The sequence below is a fragment of the Lactuca virosa genome, chromosome 5 (assembly GCF_052849685.1).
Source record: "Lactuca virosa cultivar CGN04683 chromosome 5, Lactuca_virosa_CGN04683_v6, whole genome shotgun sequence".
Classification (NCBI taxonomy): Eukaryota; Viridiplantae; Streptophyta; class Magnoliopsida; order Asterales; family Asteraceae; genus Lactuca; species Lactuca virosa.
This window is the reverse complement of record NC_136430.1, coordinates 355,512,044-355,538,523: the sequence shown is the minus strand read 5'-3', so window position 1 is coordinate 355,538,523 and position 26,480 is coordinate 355,512,044. Positions and strand designations below refer to the sequence as shown.

At 34.9% G+C, this 26,480-nt stretch overlaps 2 protein-coding genes across 2 annotated transcripts; both read left to right on the top strand.

Moving 5' to 3' along the window:
* Positions 1-13,390: 13,390 nt before the first annotated feature.
* On the top strand, positions 13,391-17,356 carry LOC145116532 (phospholipase D alpha 1-like). Its single transcript, XM_079052873.1, has 4 exons — positions 13,391-13,567; positions 13,816-13,925; positions 14,750-16,649; positions 16,722-17,356. Exons 2-4 carry the CDS (start codon positions 13,830-13,832, stop codon positions 17,153-17,155), a joined length of 2,430 nt encoding a protein of 809 aa, XP_078908999.1. The 5' UTR covers positions 13,391-13,567; positions 13,816-13,829; the 3' UTR covers positions 17,156-17,356.
* Positions 17,357-19,783: 2,427 nt separating this feature from the next.
* Positions 19,784-20,963, top strand: LOC145113461 (glucan endo-1,3-beta-glucosidase 11-like). Its single transcript, XM_079049549.1, has 4 exons — positions 19,784-19,902; positions 20,076-20,122; positions 20,221-20,691; positions 20,839-20,963. The coding sequence occupies exons 1-4, from the start codon at positions 19,784-19,786 to the stop codon at positions 20,961-20,963; spliced, it is 762 nt and encodes a 253-aa protein (XP_078905675.1).
* The last annotated feature ends 5,517 nt before the right edge of the window (positions 20,964-26,480 follow it).

Sequence of the window (26,480 nt, the reverse complement as noted above, 5' to 3'; positions counted from 1 at the left end):
TTGATTGTACACACCAAAGAAAGAGCTATGTATTGAGAGGATCCTGGAGTTTTGATATATATATATACAGTTTTTGGATATGAGATTTGATGAATTGACATTGTGACCTTTTGTGATTTTATAATGGAGATAAATGTGTTTTTAAATTGAAAAAAATTGGTTTGAAAATTTATGGTGTGACAAGTTGGTATCAGAGCCTTGGTTTAAGGGATTCGGATGCACCTTCGGGTATGTCTCGACTCAAACTGAGGATTTGAGAAAAAATTTCAAAAGAAACGATTTTTTCTAAAACGAACAAGAGTTTCCGAGAGAAAACGAAAAGGAGCATTGTGTACAATCAGCCAGAGCCCGAACGGTGATTTTCCAAAATACCCTCATTTTGTGTTATGAGATACTTATGAGATACTATTTATACATGCTAGAGGATAGGCTAAGTATTTCATATTTTAGGGCTAGAGTTGCCTGATTTTGATGCCTTAGCCTAGGAGTTGTTGCTATCTGCTATGTGCCTTGAGTATGTGCTGGGTAAGAGTATCTAGTAGGAATATTTCAGAAATAGAGCTTTGAGTAGAGGAGTAATCTAGGAGAGATACCTAGATGAGCATTGGAGGAGCCTTTTGAGAGAGTTGTTAGATACCCGCGTGGGGTAGAGTTTCTTGAGTTCGGTGACACCTTTTGAGTACGAGTAGAGCAAATAGAGTGGTAACCTAGAGTGGTTTTACGTGCTGGTGGAGATTATTCGATGCCCGAATGCTGCTTGCTTCGTGATTTGTGGAACTCTCAATGATGGGAGTCAGCTACTGAGTGAATATGACGATATCCAGGAGGTAGATGGCTGGCATCATAAGGAGTTCTTCAGCAGCTGATGGCAGAGAAGTGTGAGAACCTAGGAAGAGCCTAAGGAGTGAGCTTAGTCAGATGAGTACGCTGATAGAGGAAAGTATTCGCTGGGGAACGACCAGGTTTAACGGGATTGGTGATCGAGAAAGTTGAGAAGCTACTTAGGAAATCTGGAATGATCCGTGTGGAAAGTATGGGTAGATGTGGCAAGTAGTATGGGCCCGTACTACTGAAAGCAGAGGACCATACTTGAAACAGGGAGAATTCCAGAGGTTCTAAGTAGCAGATTGAGATGAGATAACATGGTTCGAGTTCCATGACTCGTGGCGGTTAGTGCTTCTGGTTTTACCAGTTATCCCGTTGTGATTGATTAGACTGAGATCAGATGTGATAGAGTGTGGGGCCATAGGGCCATGTTGAACAAGTTTCTATGGAGCATACCTTGAGAGGGAAATCGAGTTAGCTTCCGATAAATTTTTGGTGAGATGCCAGTTGGAGTCGCAAGACTCAGGAATGAGTAGAGATGGTGCTTTATGGGGGATTCCGGTCTGAGTTGAGCAATCGACCGATAGTGGAGATGTCACTTTCTGTGACCAAGAGATGTGCTATTTCCATTTCCTGTAAGGAGCAGAAGAGATATTGAGCTTCCGGTTTCTGAGCTTGGAGGTAAACCCAGTGGGGTAGCATGGGTTGCGATCTTTCACCCGAGTATCTGGGCAGTATGTCTGCCACAAGGTAATATTATAGTATGTGAGGGTCATCAGTGATGACTGAGATGGCCAAGGACAAGGATATACCCTATTTGAGGATAGTAGGGCATATGTTAGCAAAAGTGTCGGGTGGTCAAGAGGAGTAGATTGGGGCGGTGGCCCTCATTGTCTATGATGGATATCGAGTATGGGAGTAAGGTTTCTGCTCTCTTAATAATTCTCATGATGGTACGTTGGTTGGGGAGTCGAAGATGAGAAGTGTGAGAATTCATTATTCTCAGACTGAGAGTCATGGCTACTATGAAACATTTAAAATGTACGGTAGTGTGTCAGTGTGAGATTTTGAATGACACGTTGGGAAGTTTTCGAGGGTTTTATCTGAGAATCGGAATGTTTGGAGTTGCTGGGTCTCTATCGGGAAGATCATCAAGTGTTATGTGGTACTTTCTAAGAGTAAGTGTGATGTACCTGGTGAAGCAGCCTGTGGAATAGATTGATGGTGTGCCAAATGGTGATGGCTCGAGCCCTGAGTGGGGGAGAACCGGGTATTTTATTGAGAGTATCAGAGATTTGTTTAAAGAGCGGTTAGAGGACTGGATATAGTGACCTACGGTACGGATTCATGAGACCAGGGTTATTGGTGGTCGAGGCGAGGTGCAGAGCGAGATGATGCAAGTTGTACGTGTTCAGGAAAGGATGAGTGTCTCCACAGCAGGTGGCCATTGGTCGGAGACCTTGTGGTGGTTAGGAATTCTTCGAGGTTGTAATGGTAAATTCGAGGTAGGTGGTTCGTAAGGATAGTTTCGGCGGGTGAGAATTTTTGGTTCAATGTATGGGTTGTTATATGCACTCTGGGAAGGGTAGAAGTTGTTTGGGCAACCAACTTCAGGGTCGGTATGTGTATTCTTGCATGGGTTTTGAGCATTAGAGGAGGGAGTTTCAGATGGTTGTCAACGTGTTCTGAGTCATTGACGATTCCTCCGTGTTTCAATTGAGAGTTGGGATACTCCGAAGTTACGAGTTGTGTGAGAGGAGGATCAGTTGTGAGATTCTGAAAGAATGTGTGGCTATATCCGAGTATGACGCTGTAAGTAGGAGATCAGTGGCTGAGGCAAGACATCGTGAGGTTCTGTGATGGTGTACTGAGGTGTCCGAGTATAATGCCCTGAATTTTGGATTATTTTGAGACTTGGGTTATGAGATGGCAAGTGGTGCATCGCATGTCTACGGTTCCAGTGGGAGCCCTTCGGCTAATTGACATCAAGCGATATTATTTAAGAATCTGGATTACAGCGAGGAAAAGTGTTTTGTTATGACGATTGTCATCAGGAATAGTGATGCATAATTTGGGTAAGTGTGTGCACCTATCTATGTTGGTCCGCGGAGCATGAGTTAGGGAACGCGGTGTGGTGTCGACGTGAGGATGAGATTGTGGGGTGATAAGAGGGAGTGTTGTAAGTCTGCGGGGAGCCGTAGCATCCATGAGTCAGCGAGAGGGTGTTGTGATACTACGGGGAGCCGTAGTATTCACCAGTCAACGAGAGAGTGTTGTGATGCTGCGGGGAGCCGTAGTATTCATCAGTCAGCGAGAGGGTGTTGTGATACTGCGGGGAGCCGTAGTATCCACTAGTCAGCGAGATGGTGTGGTGATATTGCGGGGAGTCGTAGTGTTCACCAAGCAGCGAGCGAGAAGCGTTGTGAATCTGCGGGGAGCCGTAGTATTCACTAGTCATGGCATGAATCAGGGGAGTTCCTAGGCTTAAGTAGCCTCATCTTTCGAGTCTGTAGGATCCTGGTGGTCGAACCAGGGGTGAGACTGGGGTCTCCATATTTGTTCGGGAATCGTTATATTCTGAGTGGAGCTGTGGTTATCGCAGTCGAAGGGAATTGGGGAAGTGATGTACACGTGGGTTGCGGATCATGGGTCATAAGTTGAGTGGTTCATTGGGATGAGTGGTTCCAATTATGTGCCGAACCAGACTCTCGAGTTTGAGTTTAGTTTTGGTGGTGAATTGAGTAGGCGAATGAGATTCCGGATTCAGAGATGGGTTCCATTTTGAGGGGTATGGTGTGTCATCTGATGTCTTAGACCTGAGTGGGTCAGTTCGTTTGTATGGGAAGGACCGCGAGACGCATGGAACTAATGAGTAGTAGGCGTAGAGGTCGAGGGTGAGACGATTTCAGTTGGGATTGTAGTATTCACTTGGGGTTAAGCGAACCTCGTGACTTGTGCCTCACAATGAGCCGAGATAGTTGTTGTGAGAAGGAAGTCCGTGAAACGTTTTGGGGTATGCAACGGGTAACCTTTGTAGGTTTAACAGTTGGGTCGGAAGTTGACCTGGTGCTTAGTGTTGAAAGGGATATCTGAGAGGGAGCTGGGGATTATGATGTTAGAGGTCAGAGGACACTTCCGAGCGAGCATGATTTTTTTTATGTCTGAGGACAGAGTGTTGAGAGCTCATTGTACAGTTGGGTTCTGATAGCAGTACAGCGATGGGTCTCTGGTGTAATGTGACCCTTTTATTCCTTTGAGTATGATATGGATCGTTTAGTATGTCTGGTATGAGTGATCGATAGCCAAATTTTTTTGGGCTTTGACTTTTTTCTATCAGTCGCTACGAGAGAATCAGAGGGGCAATGAGTTTTCAGGGTCCGTTATTCGAGGAGCGAATAACATGATGATAACTTGAGAGGGCGGTCGGGCAGTGAGGTAGGCTACTAGAGTTTTCAGATTCTGGTGAGTCAAAAGGGGTATCGTAGCAGCAGAAGGGTATGTCCTCTTCCAGGTTTGGGAGTTCCTGTTTGGTTTCAGGTGTCTATGGAGGAAGTTAGTTGTGTGGTATGAGATCCTTCGGTGGTACTTTTCGGGTTGTTGGGTTCAATCTATGTGGCATTGAGAAGCAATTTCGAGGGCAAAATATAATTCAAGTGGGGGAGAATTGTAACATCCGGATTTTCGGGTACATTAAATGTGTGTTTAACCTTGAGAATTATAAAGTGACTCGACGAGTCGTGAGTCCGACTCGCGGAGTAGGGCCGAGTTGCTAGCGTGGATTTAATGAGTGGACTCGACGAGTCAGAGAGCTGACTCGCCGAGTAGGTGCTGGGCAGAGAAACCCTAATTTCCGGGCGTTGGGGCCTATTTAAAGGCACTTATAGCCTCATTTGTGACTACACTTTCCTGAGAACAAACCCTAGACGACCTTTGAGCTTTGAGAGGGAGTGCTTGGCTAATTGTGAGTGTTTGGTGCATCTTGTGAAGAGGAGAGAAGAATTCCAAGCCAAGGGTCAAGAAAGTGTAGCTAGATCTGAGATTGTTCCTCTTCAGAGCTTCTGGGAAAGGTATAAAGCTTGCACCTTTCTCATTATTTTGTATATATCTCATGATTTTATGAATCTAGGGTTTTTCCACCCAAATATGAGGACCTTGAGTATTTTATGTTCATTGAGAGGGTTGAACTAAAGATCTGGACCATGTGAGGTCCCTAGAGTCCAAAAGTCCCTGCTTTATCCAATCAAAATAGTGATCTTGAGTGAAAAACCCTTTTTGAGATGTGTTTTGGCATTTTAAGCTCAAAATGTCATGCATGAACGTAAAGCCTGTGACTTTACGTGATTGATGAGCCTTAGGAGTGCAGATATAGAATTTGGGAAGGTTCTCTGCCTTGAAAATGACTGAATGAGATATGAGTCTGAATGGACTCACCGATTCAAGGAGCCGACTCGACGAGTCGGTGAGGGTTTGTCCCAATGGGTTTGATTGTGCGATAACTCGGCGAGTTGGGGGTCAACTCGACGAGTTGAGATGGACTTTCTTGAGACTTCTGAGGAAACGAGGGGACTCGGCGAGTCGCAAGAGTGCATTCGACGAGTCGGGTCAAACATGGACTGTTGACTCGAGTTTGACTTCCGTTGACTTTAGGGTTTGGTCAACATGAGTAATGGAGACCATGGAGGGGTAAAATGGTATTTTACCCAATTCAAGAGTTAAAGAGAGAAGAATAACATTTGGTTGCTTAGAGTTGAGAATCGAGTATTTATTAAGATAACTACCCTATGTTTTAGGCGGTGGCTAGTTCGAGATTCGAGTGCGAGGATGCTTGCTGGCTGTTGAGGTGAGTCTTCTCACTATACTTTGCCTAGAGTGGTATCTATGTGTGACCAGAGGGTCTTATGTGTTTATTTGAGTACTGTGATATTACTGCATTATGTCTGTGTGATTTATGTTATGTGTATTCAGAGTTTACAGAGTTAGGACCGGAGGGTCCACAGAGTTAGGACCGGATGGTCCATCAGAGTTGTGGGACTGGAGGGTCCCACTGAGACACATTGACCGGAGGGTATTTCAGAGTTATAGCCTCGAGTGGCTAGTATGTTGTATGTGGTATTTTGGGAAACTCACTAAGCTTCGTGCTTACCGTGTTATGTGTTATGTGTTTCAGGTTTTTCTCAGAATCGTGGGAAGGCACCGGCTTGATTGTACACACCAAAGAAAGAGCTATGTATTGAGAGGATCCTGGAGTTTTGATATATACAGTTTTTGGATATGAGATTTGATGAATTGACATTGTGACCTTTTGTGATTTTATAATGGAGATAAACATGTTTTTAATTTGAAAAAAATTGGTTTGAAAATTTACGGTGTTACACATGGAGCCAAACTAGCTAAAGGGACCTCATTTTTATGGCTTCGAACCCTTCTTAGGGTCTGAAAGGACAACCCAAAATGACCAAAACCATACATGCATAACAATGGGACTTTTGGGATAAAAAGAACATCATAAAGCTACCAAAATGAGATCCAAGCAAACAAAGCATAAAGGTCGCAACTTTTTACCTTCTTGAGTTTCCCAAGAAGGTGATGATCCAAGATCCAAAAGCTTGCTTCAACTACTAATCTCCTTGATGAAACTCATCCATTAAGCACACAAAGGAAACACTTTTAGCTCAAGACACTCTCTTATAGGGTTAGGGTTTGCCAAAAACGACTCAAGGGCTTGGAGGCTGAAAAGATGAGGCTAAATGATCCATAAAGGTGCTTAAATATCCCACAAATCCTAAAACTTAGGACAAGAGTACGCCCAACGTACATATGTGTACGTCCAGTGTAGTAAGGCACACCCTAGTACGCTTAGTGTACTCACATGTATGCTTAGCGTACCACACCTTCTCCCAAAATTACCATTTTTCCACTAGGGCTTCTTGCGACCACTTCCTTCCAAAACAAGGACCAAAATGACACACTTTAGAACCAAGAGATGAATTTGTAAATGCCTGAAAACTGGGGCGTTACAATGGCTCTATCATCTGTTATTCATTCATCTCGATCGTTCATCTGTGTTCTTCATCAACAACATATGTTCTTCATCAACATCATACGTTCTACTACTTGTTCGCTATCAAAGTCACATGTTCTTCATAAAAAAAAGAAATCGACACTTCATAAAAACATCAATTCTTCATCAAAAATCTTCGTTTATTCATCAAAATGTTGTGATTTGTCATTAAAAACATTTATTCGTACTATTAAGTGTAAATTGTGATTCAATCTTGTCCAGTTTCGTTGACCTCAAGCAAAATCGTTAAAATTAATCCATATTTATCGATGTCACATCATTTAGCGGTCACCAATCATCGAAACTTCATCAAAAGAGCCTTCACCAATATCAAACAACAGATAGCAATGGAAAGTTCATGAACATAACCATATATTTGAAGAATTGTTTTAAAATCGTTTTTCAGGTTTGAAAAACTTTGTTTTTCATACATTTTTTCACAATTTTTGATCTAAACCTATTGATTATTGATCGATTTTGATAGGATTTGATTTGTTTTGTAATTATTGGCTTCAATTGTGAATTTTTTACCATAGTTATATAAGTTAATTTATTTGCACGCCCAATGTTCGATGAAATGCATAAACTAAATATTTCATGTAATATTCACAAGTGAATATGCCTTTACACGAGAATCAATGTATGTCTTTTAAAAAGACAGAGCAAGTATGTAATTCATATGTGAATACTATATAAAAAATATATTCACATGCGAATACATATAATATTCACAAATGAATACAGGTAATATTCATAAATGACAACGTATTTTTTCGGGGAAAAAAATACGTCATTTTGAGGTCCTAAGCAAGTTTGTAATTCATATGTGAATAACATATAATAATTATATCCAAATGTGAACATATGTAATATTCAAAAATGATTATATATGTAATAATCAAATGTGAATATATATGTATTATTCACAAATGAATAAAACTGTCAATAAAACCGAGAACTACAAAATATATAAAATTAAAGATAAAAAAAGTATTTCATAAGAATATATATTTATTCACATACAACTAATATTTTTAGGTTAATAAATTAATATATAAGCATATTTTTTTATTAATGTTATATTCATTTGTGAATAAATGATAACTTTTTTTTTTCGGAAAATTATACAAATAGAAAAACGTCATTTTGAGGCCCTAAACAGTCCCGAATGGCCAAAAAATATTGTACGTCACGGCGAAGCGGTGAGATTTGTAAACCGCACCATTTTACATCAAATATGCGAATTTCGTCCAATTCCGAAATTAAACTTCATTGCGGCAAACTTTTTTGATGATGTCACTAAATTTCCATTCCTACTAGTGATGACATCATCATGACACTTTTATTTATTCATATATGAATAAAGTTTAGAAATCACTATGATATATTTACTATTATGCTACTAACTTCAATCCCACTAGTAAAAACATGGTTATAATCTGTTATTTTTCTTTATGTGAATAAACTATATATGTTGATTTATTTATTTTGTGAATAAAAACTTTATATATAAAAATAAATAATACACTATAAGAATTGGTTTGTGAATTGATTTTTTTGAATATTGTAACAATATTATTTTACATGTAAATTCAACATTATACTAAGACAAACGACATTGTATTGGTTAATGAATATCATTCGCATTTGAATTTAACACGATCAAAATGAAGAATATATTAAATTGTATAACATTTACACATGAATATAAAAATATACTGTCTTCGTCAATGATATATTCTCAATTACATCAACCAATCGTCAACCACTGGGATATGAACCAACCATTGATTGAAATGTTATTCATTTATTGAGTTATATCCATACCTGAAAAAACATGTGAATACACATCAAAAATGATAAAAAAAAAATATATTGTTAGTTCATAATAATAGCAATTTACACAGTATATTCACATATGAATATTATATAGTATATACACTTGTGAATATGAATATTACATATTATATTCACTTGTGAATATTAGATGGTGTATTCACTTATGAATATTAGATGGTATCTTTATATGTGAATATTACATAGTATTATATGATATATCACATATGAATATTACATAGTATATTCACTTGTAAATATTAGATTTAATATTCACTTATGAATAATATTAGACGATATATTCATATGTGAATATTATACAGTATATTCACATATGAATATTACAAGGTGTATTCTCAAATATATATAATTTTTATATGTTATTCACATATGAATAACATATAGACTTGCATATTTGTTTTTGTGTTTTAATAATCATATATTGATTCAGGTACGAAAACATATTCATATGTGAATATAACGTGGTAATTTAGTTTATGCATTTCATCAAACAGTTGGAGTGCATACAAGTTAGCTTTTTAAAAAATGCTAAAAACACAATACTTTTGCTATTTAAAACTTACAAAATAGTAGATTAATAGAGAATTATATGAAATTTTTCAAAAAAAAATGATTTGATGTTTTTCTAACCTTAATTTCGAAGTTTCGTTTGATGATCGATGTTGAATGGATGATATGAAGTGGAAATGTTGTTGATTATTGATGATGTTGATCTAATGACGTTGGGAGTATAATTAACCATAGATGTTGAAGATATGCTCGTATTCAAGCAGAATTGAAGGTTGGATTGAAAGAACCAAAAACGAATTTCTGTTGTCTACTGTTGAATGGTGTTGATAAACGTGTTATTGACGAAAATCGGTGATTGACTAACAATGGATGATGTAGATCAATGATTTAATTGAAGAAATCTAGATGATCGTTGAAGGTTGGAGAAGAAATTTGGATGATGAACGATGGATTAGTAATATATTTGAACTGTTATCTAATTATCCACAGTTACGTCTCTGTGATTGAAGGATATTATATCATATTTACAGGTTTGCCACCGTGTATTTTATGTTAAGATGCTAATTAAATGATTGGCTGAGAATGATTCCCCCATTCTCAACATTTTTTTTTCTCAATTGAACCATCCTCTCTCTCTCTCTCTCTCTCTCTATATATATATATATATATATATATATATATATATATATATATATATATATATATATATATATATATATACTAGGCGAATCCTCATGCGTTGCGCGCGAATATAATTATTTAATTAAAATAATAAAATTTTACAAATTGTGATTTAGTATTTATAAATGCAAAAATCAATGTCAGTAGCAAAATAACACATATAGTTAACCTATTAGTTTTATTAGTTGTAATAAGTTTATATCATTGGTTATTTCTACTATTAATTGATGATTTTATAGACCGTTTCATGTTGTGTAAATTGTATATCAAACGTATGTTGATTTCTATATATATCAAATAAAAAAGTAGAATGAAAAAAATAATAGAATAATATGAAAAATTACTACAACTTTTAACAATATAAAAACATTACAACATTTAGTATAACATTTACATCAAAGAAAACTTATTAAACACTTATACATCATTCAAAAAGAATATTTAGAAATCAACATACATTTGATATATAAAAACATTGTTATAAAAATATTGTGTTGAAATAACCGTTGATGCGACAAAACTCATTTTTTCAACTCTTTTTAAATAACCATTGGAATAGAATGAATGGTTCAAGTAAAATAGTGATTTGAAATTGAAAGTTATAGTGATGATTGTAAAGTACTAAGACCAATCTTAAAAAAAAACTTAAAAAAATTCATGTTAAGAGTGAGTTATGGAGTGGGAAGTGTGACATGTAAAGTATATTTTTATCACTTATATTTTCTTATAAAAGTATTCATATTTTCTTTAGTTTTACTTTAACTTTAAGGTGAAGAACGAATAAGAAAAAGGAAATTGATTAATGTAATAAGATATAATAGAGTACTTATTTTTATTACTATAAAAAACATTTAAAAAATGGATACATACATATAAATTTTGCGAAAACATAATGAATGTATTTTTATAACACATAAATAATCATTGGTTTTCAACAATAAATCCATATCATATTTAAAATCATTCGTTCTAATTCATCACTATCACTAACACTTTGGAATAATAAATGTAAACTCTTTTTTTTTTTTGTTTTTTATCAAAATCAATTATCAAAAGTTCCATCGATGTTATTTCCACCATAATAAACAATAGAAACTAACATAATATATAACTAATAACATAAAATACATGTTGAATAATGTTCTCTTGGACCGAAAAATAGATTGTCTTAACATAAAAGAGAAAGACAACATAAAAGTACATACATGTTAACAAAATTAATTGCTCTAACTGATAAATAGCTTAAAGATTGATTTATCAAAAGCTCATGAGAAGTAATTATTAGTCTCACTTCATCATCTTATGATTATAAAAAAAATCCATAACACATAAAGTTAAAAAAATTGTCTCAAGTATACCTTTACACATATAACCAAATTTGAAGCTTGGTTAATTTATAATAATTTACATGTACCAAATTTGCATTTACTTGCATTTACATTTAGAAAAGTTGCAATGGTTCTCTTACATCCATGGAACCAATCGTATAACTCTTCAAACTCTTCAAACTCCACCAATATAATCTATCATTTTGTGTTGACATACATGCAATATGCAAGCTACAATGTTCTTATATAGACTAAATATTTCATTTAACATATCAATTAAATAGCATGATTTGAAGAGTTTTTGAAGTTACAAATCACAACATTTCAATTAATCATAAATTAAATAATATAAGTTGAATAGTCTTGGGAGTTTCAAATAAATAAGGTTTTAGGAAAAATGTTTTGGGGGTTTCAAATGAATATGGTGCAAGAAAAAATGCATCCTTTATAAGTATATAAAGATATATATATATATATATATATATATATATATATATATATATATATATATATAGGGTGAGGTTCAATAGAGAACTATTATTAACAAGGAACTAACGTCTCGTTCCTGAGTTTAACAAAAGAAAAGAAGAGAAGAGAAAAGAAAGTTATGAAAGAAAATAAGAGAAAGGAAAGAAAAACAAAATTTTCTTTTGTGTTTCCGAGTTGGAGAGAAGTGGTTGGAAAATGAATCATTTTGTTCTTTCTTTCCAAATCCTCCCAAATCGGAAGGAAAGTTAGGAGGGAAAGTGATCCTCCCATTTCTCTTCACTTCCTTCCACTTCCCTCATTTAATGAAACTCGGGAACACCAATTTCTTTTATTTTCTTCTCATTTCCACCCATTTCCTTTCCTTTATCTCGTTAAGTTGAACTCGGGAACAGGGTGTAAGGAACCAATCGTGAGCATCAAAATCATAATGATCAACGGCCAAAAGAATGTATGTATGCATGCACATTGGACGCACATACACTGGATTAGACCAAAAATTCACCTCTTTCTTTTGTTAAATTTTTTTAGGCCATGTTTTTTATCGAAAAAAAACCGAATATAACGTTGTTCGTGATTTTTCTTCATCTTTCAATATAGATCTATGTTGATATATAAAAAAAAAAAACTTTTTTTTTTCGAAAAAAACTCATTTTTTTTTCAATATTTAAGTTTATTTTTATCCAAAAAAACTAAGTAAACCAAAAATCTCAATTTTTTGTCCTCTATTAATTAACATCAAAATCGATTTAAAAATTAAAAAAAAAAATCTCGTTCAGTTCAGATTTACTCTATGAATCTGAAATGTAATAGTTCAATTTTAACATTCACAATATGAATCTGACTTACTATTTCAACTCTATGATCATTCACAAATTAATTTAATGAAATCTACATATTAATCGAAATATATTTTCATTTAATTTTATAATATTTTAACGTTGTGATTAAGAGTAAATTAGTTTTGTAAAATCAATAAATGGATTTATTCACATTGTGAATCTAAACTATATACAATTTAGTTTTCAGAATTCACAATGTAAATCTGACTTATTATTATTCATATTGTGAATCTGAGTAGATTACCATGTGAATCTGAGCAGATTCACAATATGAATTTGAACTAAAAAATCATTTTTATATCAATATGAATCTATGTTTAAAGAGTACAAAAAATATGAATTTTGATATATTTGTTAAATTTTTTCGATAAAAAATAGACCTTAACTTTTTCAAAAAACAAAGAAATGAAGTGAGTTATTTTGATTTTTTTTTTTTTGTATATCAATATGGATCTTTATGGAAAATGGAGGAAAAATCATGAACAATAATATATTCGGTTGTTTTCGATAAAAAACATGACCTAAAATAATGAAGGAAACAAAATGGATCTTGTTATAATCTGATGCATGTGCGTTAATTGTAAAAGTATACAACATTCTTTTTGCCGTTGATCGCTTTAAATTACGACATTTTAAATTGATTTCATTAATTCGATAATTAATAATGGTTATTTATTGAATCTTCATATTCATCAAACCAAATAATACATTGTACCGTACGGTAGTACCTTTATTGTTTAATTTTATTTTATGTAAAAATAATAGAATATCCCTCTATATATAACATCCCATGCCTACCTTTTGAACAATCCTCCCCAAAGTTCACATTTTCCGTTGACGAGCTTTGAGCCTTTTAACGGCTGCAATCACGGATCGCGGTCTCCTTCAAGCTCCGTCTCCTCCCAATTAATACTTGCATCAGTCAAGTTTCCGATCACATTCTCCACCTTCAGATCTCTTCTGATTTCTTTGTCAGAGTAAGCTACTCATTTACATCATCCCTTTCATTGATTAGTTCATATGTTCCATGGATTCAATTTAACTGTACTAAGACTTGGTCCGACTGAATCACTTGATCTAGCGATATCACTGTAAATCGTGATATTTCCAAGTTATTTTAGTCTGGATTGGTGCGAATACGTGTTTTCTATAATTGTTTGTTTGATGTATGGATTTATAGTTGCGATTTGAACTTACGAACTAAATCGCGTTATTGTGCTCGCAGTCGCAGGGTAGAAAATGGCAGGGACACATCTCCATGGAACTCTTCATGCCACGATCTACGAGGTTGATCAGATTCATGGCTATGGCGGTGGGCGTAATCTATTCGGGAAGGTATATTCTAAGTTTTTTTTATTATTTGATCCGAAAATGGATGTCAATTTCATTCTTTCTACATCGATTGAAACTCCGCAGAATCGCATCCTTTTCTCAATGTAGGCAACATATATCCAACTTTATGTTGGTTAATTTGTTTTCATTTTGAATAACAGGATCAGATGCATATTTACTTATTTAGTTCCTGGTTTAGAGATCACATAGCTATTCTTCTGGTTCGGCAGTATATAATAACATAAAGACAAAAGAATACAGTTTCATCTTTTTAGTTTCTTGACAATTGGATGAGATTTGATTTGTGATTTTCCTGGATGATCATTGAGATGATTGTTGGACCCTAGAGTGACATTAAATTCGTTCAATCATACATTCAGTTACAGATATTTTAATTCAGACACGTTGTTTCTTAATTTGAATGATTCTGGTCGTTTATGTGCAAGTATAATTTATTCACACAATTTGCTTCTTAATTTGAATTATTCTTCTCATCAAGTGAAAATATATTACAATTTTTTACACAAACAAGGGAAACTTTAATTATAAAGAAATCCTTCTTCGTTTAACATCATATCCTCATTGTTCTCATTTTCCTGCTTTTATTTACCTTTTTCCTTGTTCTGTTTTTAGTTTTTCTTGCTTTATTCTGTTTTTGTATAAGATTTTGTTTCTTTAATTGGCTTATTACCTGTATACAATCGAGTAACAGTTCTACCTTTCACGTTTAATTCTTTTAGCTTATCAAAATCAGAATATACACAAACATTTGCGAATTATCCATCCATATTTTCGTGAAATTTCTCAATGATGCATTCTTCTTGCAGTTGATGTCCAACATAGAGGAGACAGTTGGATTCGGGAAAGGAACCCCAAAAATGTACGCAACAATCGATCTAGACAAATGCAGAGTAGGTCGAACAAGATTACTAGAAAACGAACCAGAACACCCAAAATGGAATGAATCTTTCCACATTTACTGTGCCCATTTAGCTTCTGACGTAATCTTCACTGTCAAAGACGATAACCCCATTGGCGCAACCCTAATCGGAAGAGCTTACATTCCTATCGAAGAGCTTCTAGATGGAGAAGAAGTAGATCGATGGGTTGAAATCTTGGATAATGAAAAAAACCCGATTGAATCCGGTTCAAAAATCCATGTCAAACTACACTACTTCGATGTCACCCAAGATCGTAACTGGGATCACGGAATCAAAAGCTCCAAGTATCCCGGAGTCCCGTATACTTTTTTTTCTCAAAGACAAGGTTGTCGGGTTTCATTGTATCAAGACGCCCATGTCCCTGATAATTTCATCCCCAAAATACCCCTTTCCAATGGCAAGTATTACGAACCACAGAGATGTTGGGAAGATGTGTTTGATGCAATCACAAATGCGAAACACTTCATTTATATCACTGGCTGGTCTGTTTACACTGAGATTTCTTTGATAAGAGATTCAAGAAGACAAAAGGAAGGAGGTGACGTCATACTCGGTGAGCTTTTGAAGAAGAAAGCAAGCGAAGGTGTTAAGGTGCTTATGCTTGTTTGGGACGATAGAACTTCTGTCGATGTGTTGAAGAAAGATGGATTAATGGCGACTCATGATGAAGACACTGAAAACTTTTTCAATGGTTGTGAAGTGAATTGCGTTTTATGTCCACGTAATCCAGATGATGGTGGAAGTTTCATTCAGGACCTTCAAATTTCAACAATGTTCACTCACCACCAGAAAATTATAGTCGTTGATGCTGAAATGCCGAATGGGGATACGGAAAGGCGGCGCGTGGTGAGTTTTGTCGGTGGACTTGACCTTTGTGACGGACGTTACGATACGCCGTTTCATTCTCTTTTCCGAACGTTGGACACCGCTCACAGCGGCGATTTCCACCAACCTAACTACGTCGACGGGAGCATCACGAAAGGTGGGCCACGTGAGCCATGGCACGACATCCATTCGCGACTTGAAGGTCAAATCGCGTGGGATGTTTTGTTCAACTTCGAACAACGTTGGAAAAAACAAGGTGGGAAGAACATTCTGGTTAACTTTAGAGAGCTTGATGACATCATCATCCCACCGTCTCCCGTCATGCTCCCTGACGACGAAGAAACATGGAACGTCCAGTTATTCCGGTCGATCGACGGTGGTGCGGCGTTTGGGTTCCCGGAGACGCCAGAAGAGGCGGCGAAATCGGGACTTGTGAGCGGGAAAGATAACATAATCGATCGGAGTATTCAAGATGCTTACATCCACGCGATTCGTCGAGCGAAGAACTTTATTTACATCGAGAATCAGTATTTTCTTGGAAGCTCTTTCGGATGGCAGTGCGATGATATTAAGGTTGAAGATGTGGGAGCGTTACATTTAATCCCAAAAGAACTTTCGTTAAAGATTGCGAGCAAGATCAACGCCGGAGAGAAGTTTACCGTTTATGTTGTGGTTCCGATGTGGCCGGAAGGGATCCCGGAGAGTGCTTCCGTTCAAGCGATACTTGATTGGCAAAGGAGGACGATGGAGATGATGTATAAAGATATTATTCAAGCTTTACAAAACAAAGGGCTTGAAGATGACCCTAGAGATTACCTCACTTTCTTTTGCCTTGGGAATCGTGAAATGAAAAAGGATGGTGAGTATGAGCCTTCGGAGGCTCCGGAGCCGGAATCAAATTACCATAAAGCCCAACAAGCCCGACGCTTCATGATCTACGTCCATGCCAAAATGATGATAGGTAATCAACAAATTGAACCAAAAACTAAAAAAATAAAATATACTACTAACTAACATTATTGTATTATTGCAGTTGATGACGAATATATAATAGTGGGATCTGCAAACATTAATCAACGATCGATGGATGGGGCACGGGATTCTGAAATAGCAATGGGAGCTTACCAACCTCATCATCTTGCTACCCGAAAACCCGCAAGGGGTCAAGTTCATGGTTTTCGTATGGCGTTATGGTATGAACATCTTGGTATGCTTGATGACAGCTTCCAGCATCCAGAGAACATTGAGTGTGTGAAAAAAGTAAACCAAATTGCAGATAAATACTGGGATCTATATGCCGATGAGACTCTTGAAACTGATCTCCCTGGTCACTTGCTTCGTTATCCGGTCGGTGTTACTAGTGAAGGAGACGTGACCGAACTGCCCGGAGCGGAGTTTTTCCCGGATACGAATGCGCGTGTTCTTGGAGTGAAATCGGATTATCTTCCTTCGATTCTAACTACTTAAACAAGGTATATTGCAGTTGATCTTACGTGTTTGTGTTTGAATAAAATTCTAATCTTGTTTGCTTACCTCACTCAACAATAACCTTATATTATCTTTCATGTTTTTTTTTTTCTCGTTCTGCCAGCTATATACTAGGTGTGCTCTCATATGTAATATTTATGCACTATTGGTGCACAATGCAACTTCTTGTTTTTTTTTTTTTTTTTCCTTGTTTATGAAATTCAGAGTTAAGTACAAAGTATAACAACAATATAGTTTTTTTTTAATCGTAATATCTTACTTTTATTTATTTTTATTTTAAAATTGTATTTTGAAAAATGTACCTAGTTATTGAAGGCTTATCCGTGTACATGGTAAATTTCAAAAGAAAAATTAAAATACAATGTTCTAATAATAAAATTTAAAATTTCTTTTAACTAATTGGTAGGTTTTGAAGTATAATGTTTTGATAAAAAAAAATTACAATGGTTTGATATAGAGAATGAAAATAAAATGATATAATAAATTAATGAGTGAAAGTATAAGTATATTGTTATCTGTTATGTATATAGCCAGATTACCATTAATTTTATTCCTATAAGCTCCACCCATGTGAAGAAGACAAAACTCTAAAAGACTAGGCAAAACAGATCATATTTCGGACTCTCCAAAGTTGCTTAATTTAAATACCCAACCCACATCAAACTATTATTACGATAGACCCGACCCCCACGTTATATGGTCTACAGCCGTCGCTTAAACGCAACCAGACATATAACAAATCTAGTTGAAGTTGATCAACAACTTGTACAAATCGACTACATTCTACCCCACTTTATGACCAATTAGGGGTGAGCAAAAACCGAACCGCAAACCAAAAAAACCGTATAAACCGAAACCGAAAAACCGAAACCGAAATGAAAACCGATGGTGCGGTTTTTAGTTTTGCGAAAACCGAAAATACTCGGTGTGGTACGGTTTCTAGTCTCGCAAAAACTGCAAAAAACCGAACCGCACCGCATATATATATATATATATATATATATATATATATATATATATATATATATATATATATATATATATATATATATATATATATATATATCAAGAACTTATGAAAACTAAATTTTCTATAAATATAAATAACTATCTTATCTATCGGATGATGATTGTATATTTTTAAGCATACATTCAGTGGTATTTACAATAACAAATAATGTTTGTGACAATTTTTAACATTTAAATATGAATAGTACTAGTGATATAGTATCATTTTTATGAATACATTAATTGATATTATCGTATGTACTTGTGTAACAATATTATATTAAATTCGTATTATATTCAAGCATTAGAAACATGTTGGATGAGTGGTTATGTAATTTGATTTCAAACAAAGGAGTGGTGGTATCGGTTTATCTCCAATAAATGATTAGCACTCCTCATCTGAGTCAAAAGTAACTCGCTGAGTTACTTGAGTTTTAGTAAAAAGGCAAAACGAAAAAAAAAACTAACAAAAAAAAGCAAAAAAAACCGAACCACAAAAAACCGCAATAAAAAACCACAAAAACCGAACCGCATAAAAACCGAACGGTGCGGTTTCTAAATTTCAGAAAACCGAAGTTGCGGTTTATCTCTAAAAACCGCACCGAACCGCACAATGCTCACCCCTAATGACCATATTATTCGTTTCATTTCAAAATCTCATCAAATTTCAACCCAATAAAAATGTCATATGTTTGGAGTTTACATTACAAGGTGTTGTCTTGGCAACAGCCGTAACAGTTTCCGTTATAGAAAGAAAATATGGTTTTCCAACGACATAAGGAGGTAAGAATTCATATATGAGATCTCAAGTTTTAGCATGAAAGTTCCTTCTTCCCCATGTTGGCCTTGAGAATGGGGATGACGTTTACCCTTCAGAATTACGTTTCCCCACGACGGCCTATTAAGCGTTTCGATTAAGCGAATTGATCAACAGTTAAGAGTTTCTTCCTTGCTTCATTAGCAATCAATCTAAGGATTATGTCTCTAAATTTTTTTAAGCATGAACTTTTAATCTTTTAAAAACCTTTGATACCATGTGAGATATGTGGAGTTCTTATATTCTTACCAAAATAGCCATAGGAAGATATCATAGATATCGAGGTTGACGATATTTTTTTAGCGATGTGTGACGATGTAAATGAACTTAATAATTTAGAAGACACTTATGTGAAATAATATAGTACCATAATGTGGATAGTTTCATATGTTTATATGTATTTGAATAAAGGTTATTGTGACTGTAGCCCACTAATCTTTAGTATAATGGTTTAAATGGCCCCATGTTGTTGTTATTGTCGGTTGCCTTTGAAGGGTACGAACTTGTAGTTTTAGGTTTTAAAAGGTCATTATGGAAAATTTGAAGGGGTCACCCGGAGACCCCCATCCTAATCATCATTTTGCATATGTCACGCTGGTTTCCCTCATCCTAATCATCAGTTTCCTCAACCCACATTGACTTTCAAAAGTCAAAGGTCTTTGCCTATTCCCTCAGATACACCATCACAGCTTCGTCTTCGCATCTTTTCCTATTGGTTTTGCTTGTAAAATTTTTTACAAAGAGAGATAGGCTCATAAACAGTTTCAACTTGTTTCTTTCACATGGATTTAGTTAATCGATTAGTTGTGACCCCAAGAAAGAGTAGATTGGCTCGTACCTTTGCCAAGGTTTTGCATATTCGACCTCAACCTGCAACGACGATTGATTATAATGAAGAAACGTCCTAGAATCAAATACTTCTGCTACAACTACTGTTGTCACTCTCCCTACCTTTCAATCATATAGATAACCAAAACCTCCTCCATCTTCTCCACCTCTTTCATCCAAGGAAGATTCAAAGCTTGCTCTTCTATTTACTGGTAATGTGATCTTTAAATTTTGGTGTTTTCTCAGTTTTCCGTTCTATTTTGTTGATTCAAAGCTTGCTCTTCTATTTACTGGTAATGTGATCTTTAAATTTTGGTGTTTTCTCAATTTTCCGTTCTATTTTGTTGATTTTGGTTATTGTTTCGTGTGGGGTTTTTATTGTCCGTGTTAGTGGCTTCGGTAGGGATAAACTATAGACAGATCGCCAACAATCTTCCTTCACCGGAGCATGTGGTTCCGTTGGTAAAATCCATTGGTGCCACCAGAGTGAAGCTCTATGTTGTCGATCCTAAGGCGCTCAAAGCTTTTGCAAACACTGGGTTTGAGTTTATTGTGGGGTTAGGTAATGAGTACCTTTCGAAGATGACAAATCCATTTAATGCTCAAGCTTGGGTGAAGGCTAATGTTCAGTGTTACTTATCGGCGACTAAAATCACCTCCATTACCGTCGGAAATGAAGTATTGACATTCAATGATACATCTCTATCTGGGTGTTTTCTTCCGACGATGCAGAGTCTACATACTGCTCTTGTGAATCTGAAATTAGTCAGTCAGGTTAATGTTACCACTGCACATTTTGTTGTTATTCTTCAATCTTCGTATCCGCCATCGACGAGAGCTTTCCGACAATATCTGAAAGGATGTATCGCTCTGATCTTAGATTTCCTCTTGTAAACGTGCTCTCCATTCCTCGTCAATGCTTATCCGTTCTTCACGTACAAAGCTGATCTGAAGCAAGTTTCGCTTTATATCGTTCTGTTTCAACCTAATGTTGGAATCGTTGATCCAGGTACCAAATTGCATTACGATAACATGGTGTTCACTCAGATCGATGCGGTCTACGCCGCTCTATCATCGCTAGGTTACAAGAAGCTCCCAGTTCAGATCTCGGAGACTGGATGGCCGTCGAAATGAGACGAAGATGAAGTTGGAGCGTCACCGGAAAATGCAAAGAAGTACAACAGAATGATTTGATGACGAAAATGAGGAATATGAATCTGGGTTTGACTGATCGACGTGTGGGTATAGATTTTTAGAGGAGTGTGACACCATGTTTCATTGTAGTTGTTGCAGGTTTTCAAGATTTTGGGGATATTATTGACTTACCTTCTTACTTGGCACTTGACAATGCAGTGTTACCTTCTAATGTGGGTAAAAGTATCAAAATGACCGGTAAAATACAAGTTGATACCCTTTAAAGGAAAAAAACATGAGGAACCATTTAAACCATTATACTAAAGATTGTTTGGCTACAGTGACTATAACCCTTTGAATAATCCTTTTTATTTATCATTTTGCTTATATCCTGTTTTCGAGTTTTTTAAATAGAAAAGAGGAAATGAATTGGGAGAGAGAGAAAAGTTATAAAAAAGACAAAATGAAGTTATCATGCTATTGGAGTTTTTGATTTGGAATAAAAATATAAAAGGTTACAATTTTTTATGTACTCGAATTGTAAACGAAAAATAATGAAAATTGGCAGTTTACATATTCTCGAGCAAGGGAAGGATATCTACCAACTATATAATGCAACATTATCTATTCCTCGCAAGTCATCAATGACACTCATACACAATGTCAAATCTAAAACATAAAATTGCATGGTTTTTTATTTAAGTGAAACCGATAAAAAAACAAATAATTGGCAGACCAGGTCGTATATTTTTAAACATGTATCCAATAGTTATATTAAAGTTCTTACAATCGAATGTAATTAGGTCCTATACCTTGAAATATATTCATAATTGTGTCATTATTAATATTTTCAAAAACATTTTTTCAATATATGACACTAAATTATCACTTAGAAATTGATCACTCATTTTGTTGTGTGTATCGGTTTTTACCAACTTCATTACTGAAAATGCACGTTCCACATTTGATGTTGTAAAGGGTAAGATGAATGCAAGTTTCAAGAGAAGATGAATCTTAAGAAAGATTGTTTTTTTTTTCTTTGGCCATATTTTTGGCAAGGTCTTCAATGCTCTTTAACTAATTAAATCGTTCGTCTTCTCGTACATCCTTAATGTATTTTTTAAGTTTCAATTCAAGAATTCAAAGATCGTATTCGGTTGGAAATTCTTTCTAATAAAGTGTAGTCATTCCATTAATTTATCTAAATCAAAGTCTTTGAATGATTCACTTAGGCACAAAAAAGCAATAGAAAAAAAGTAAATTTGTGTTGACTTCATTAAAGTGATGGTTTAGCTCTTGAAGTTTCATGTCAATATCCGCCATTAAATACATCAATGTGATGGTGTTGCAAGTTGGTAACCTGTAAATAACAAGAATGACAAAACACAATAAAAAATCAACGTGTTATTAGCATACATGACACATTACTAACATGTGAACCTCTTCGACGACTGATTCCATTATAATATGCATCTTCTACATCCAGGATTTGAACATATTTATCACAAAACAAAGTAACATTTCCTAAAAGTGGCTCCTATCTTACATCCCTCATTTCTTGCATTGTTTTTAAAGTTACTTACGTGATTCATGGAATTTACAATATCATGGTCTTTTCTTTCTAATGTTGTATTCAAATAATTTGTGACTCCCAATATATTAACCATCATTATTATCATCATCAAGGTCTTTAAGTACTTTACAAATGGAAGAATATATGGTATCAATATTTACTAGAGATGCAAAATGAGAACCCTATCGAGTATCATATGGTCGTTTTTATACCTACTCCTTGGTTTAAAAAGGTACCACTCTCAAGCCCACCTAAAGTTTACCATATGAAAAGTTAATTAACATAAAACAAATAAAAATAGTTAAATAATCAATCAAGTACAAAGCAAACCTTCGGTCAATGTTGAAAAAACTTTAGTTGCTAGCTTTCTTCTTAAATTATCTTGTCGCTTGTAGGAAGATCCAACAATGTTTAACAGTTGAGAAACCATATAAATATCATTAACCTTTGTGTGATTCGTTGCATGACTTGCATCAAACACCATGACTAACTGTAACTAATGATAAAAACAATAAACAAAGTGTGCATATTTTATTTCATTCATAACCAAAGTCTTCATTCCATTGAATGCACCACTCATGTTACTAGCACCAAAATAGTCATGCCCTTTGATCTTAGTGGAACTCAATTTGCACTTTGAGAGCATACCGTAAATAGTAGCTTTTAGTGACAAAGTTGAAATGTCACTAACATTTCTAAGTCCAACAAACATGTCTATAATTCCATTGTTTCTATTAACAAATGCAAAACCAATGCCATTTATTATTTAGAATACACGTTACATGACTCGTCTACAAAAATGCAAAAAAACAAAAAAAAGAACAAAAAAAAAAATCATTTCTAAGATCTTCCATAATAATATTTATAATTTCATTTCACATATCTTCACGATATATTTCTAGATATCACCACATTTCATTGTATATTTTTCAGAGTATTCTTCAACACAACACAATTTACCACATCACATCGATCAGCTAGTCATTGTTATAGTTCAAGAAGAATCAATTTGCATGGTCTACGATAGCACCACAAACATTTGAATAGTTAAAAAACATTCTTATAAATACTCCAACACTTTGTTTACCCGATTTCTCTCGACGTTTCGTGTTGGAAACAAATGCGTCTGGATACTGCTTAAGAGTTTTTCTAATACAACAAGAGAAACTTATAGCTTACCGTAGCCAATAATTAGGAAAACAGGCACAATTAAAGTCGTTGTATGAAAAAGAAATTAATGGTTGTCGTTTTGGCGGTTAAGAAGTGGAGACCATATTTGTTAGGGAGGAAGTTCATAGTTCGGACCGATCAATAAAGTTCGATATTTTTGCTGGATCGAAGGGTTATTTAACCTGAATATCAAAAGTGGGATAGTAAATTGGTAAGGTATAATTTTAGTATTTTTATAAAACTACAGCCACGAACAAAGCACCAAATACATTGTCAAGAATGAAACCAAACATCGAATGTGCAGTCATGGAAGGGCCGAAATGGAATGGTTGGGGTGCGCTACATATACAAGATGATGTGTTTTTACATACTCAAGATGACATGGCGGATGCCAACTCTCACAATGGGTTTTCATGTCATCAAGTGCTACTCTTGTTTAAATATCAGTTAGTAATTCTTAAAATTGCACCTTTATTTAGCAATCATCTAGTGAGTTTCATGAAATTCTAACAGATGGTCACGTTGGGAAGGAAATAACTTACAAGAGAATTGTTAGTGAAGTTTTCTGGATATGAATAAAAAAGGATATTGTGGAAAGGATCAAACCGTGTGAAATATTCAAAAGGAACAAACATTTTTCCAGCTTTGTGGCAGGATTGCTTAACCAATTCCATTGCCTATGAAAGTTTCAGAGGAATTTGTTGGATTTATATGCTCAAGAATCATTATTAAATGATATTGCTAATAACATATGATCCTACAGGGTCACACCTTTATCAAGTTGGCACTTATTATATATTTATTAAGTATTTGATTATTAATAAATAAATTCAACTCTTGTATTTAATTAGAGAAAAATTATTATTTTATGAAAATAATAATAATAAAAGGGAAGACAAACTAGTCATTACATCTTATAGTATGATTTATAAGTCATGTACAAATGTTTTGGACACTTTGGGTATAAATGACTTAACTAGTTTTTTGGTCCTTAGTTAAAATAACATAAAACAACATTTTGTCTTCTTCCTCCCTCCATATGGCCGTAACTTTTTGAAGGGTGTGGAGGTTGCTTGTCAACCTCCATACCTTGTTCCTCATGCCTCTTATCTATTAGATTACTTTATTTTGTAAAAAGGTATAGCCTTTTTGCATGCATGTGATATATAAGAAGGTCTTATGATCAAAAGTTACTAGCTTTTGGACTTGCATTTCTCTCATAGAAGTCGTGACTTCTTTCTCTCTACTCATTCTCTACCTTTTGAAGTTAGTTGCTTGATTTGGATTTTTGGTTTGTATCTTCCTTTAGTGCTTATTTTGATAAGAACTTAAAGGCTTAAAGAACAAAGTACTACAATAGGAAACTAGCATTTCTTGGCGCCTTATTCTTGATGGTGGATACACATAGAGAAATTCTATTCTTAAATTTTTACAATCTTCATCAACACCCCGAAACCAAGTCAGTTCAAAGGCTTCAAAGGTTGTCATTCTAAAACATTCTTTGGTTGTTTTAATATCATTCTAACATCTATAAATGAATCCTAGATGGTTTGGTTTTGTTATAAACTTTAAAATAAACTTGTTATTTTTATAAGACTTTCGTTACGGTTTTTATGAAAAACACACTTATATTTTGTATCAAAATCCATCAGAATTAGTTGATTAGTATTGGTCAAGAATTAATTTGGAATTAATTTAGTGATAAAAAGAAACTGATTAAAGTTACTGGGACTAATTAGGTAAATCAGTAATACTTATAGTTGGACCCATGATCCATGTTGACTAGGGTTGGACTAAACCTATATGAGAGTCCATAAAAGTTTAGCCCAATAGGCGTATGTAATGTGAAGAGTCATGGGTGATTAGGGTTTGCATGGATGAAACTCTAGGCTATAAAAGAAACCCCTAACTCCCTAAAATTACCCCCCTATGCACACAAAGAAAGAAGCTAGTTGATTTTGTGCTCACTAAACTCTATCTCAAGTTCCTCCTTTTGTTCTTGGTTTGTTGTAAGACATTTGAGGTATCACACTTGAGGTGCTAAGCTCCTTAAGGCCAAAGTTCTACTAGCTACATCAAAAGGTAATCCTCTAACTAGCTTTATGATTCATATGTCAAATTGTGTATGCTAGTTTAAGCTTCATGCTTTGGAAACCAATATTGCATGTATAATTAGAAAAAAATTAGATCCAAAACATTAGGGTTGTATGTGCACCATAGGAATGTTAGAGTACATAAAACCCATCAGTGGTATCAGAGCCTGGGTGTTTTCTATTATATTGGTGTAATTGTGTGATTTTCAAAGCTGAACAATGACAATTTTGGATTCTGCCAGGGCCTACTCGACGAGTACATCAATGAACTCGACGAGTAGGTGCCTTATGAAGATGAACTCGTCGAGTTCATAAGTGCACTCGACGAGTTGGATCGTCTGTGAGCAGAATTTTCGAGTTTTTGGCCTGTTTTGGATTAGGATCATTACCACAAACTGTTTTGGTTCATAAAATTCGATTTTAATGATATGGTAATGATTATCCCCATCCAATAACATGATGATTGTCAAATTTTAAGATAATTACTTGATTTTATGAAAAACTAATTATTTGTGAAATTTGAAACTATATTGCTATATGATTAGTATTATGTCAAATTGTTAGATGATAAATTATATGATTAATTGTGTTAGCTAAATTTGATCTAAATGGTTCATGAAGAGTTTAATAACTTGTCCTCAAGTTATGAAATGTGAAAAGTCTCATTCATGAATCATTAAA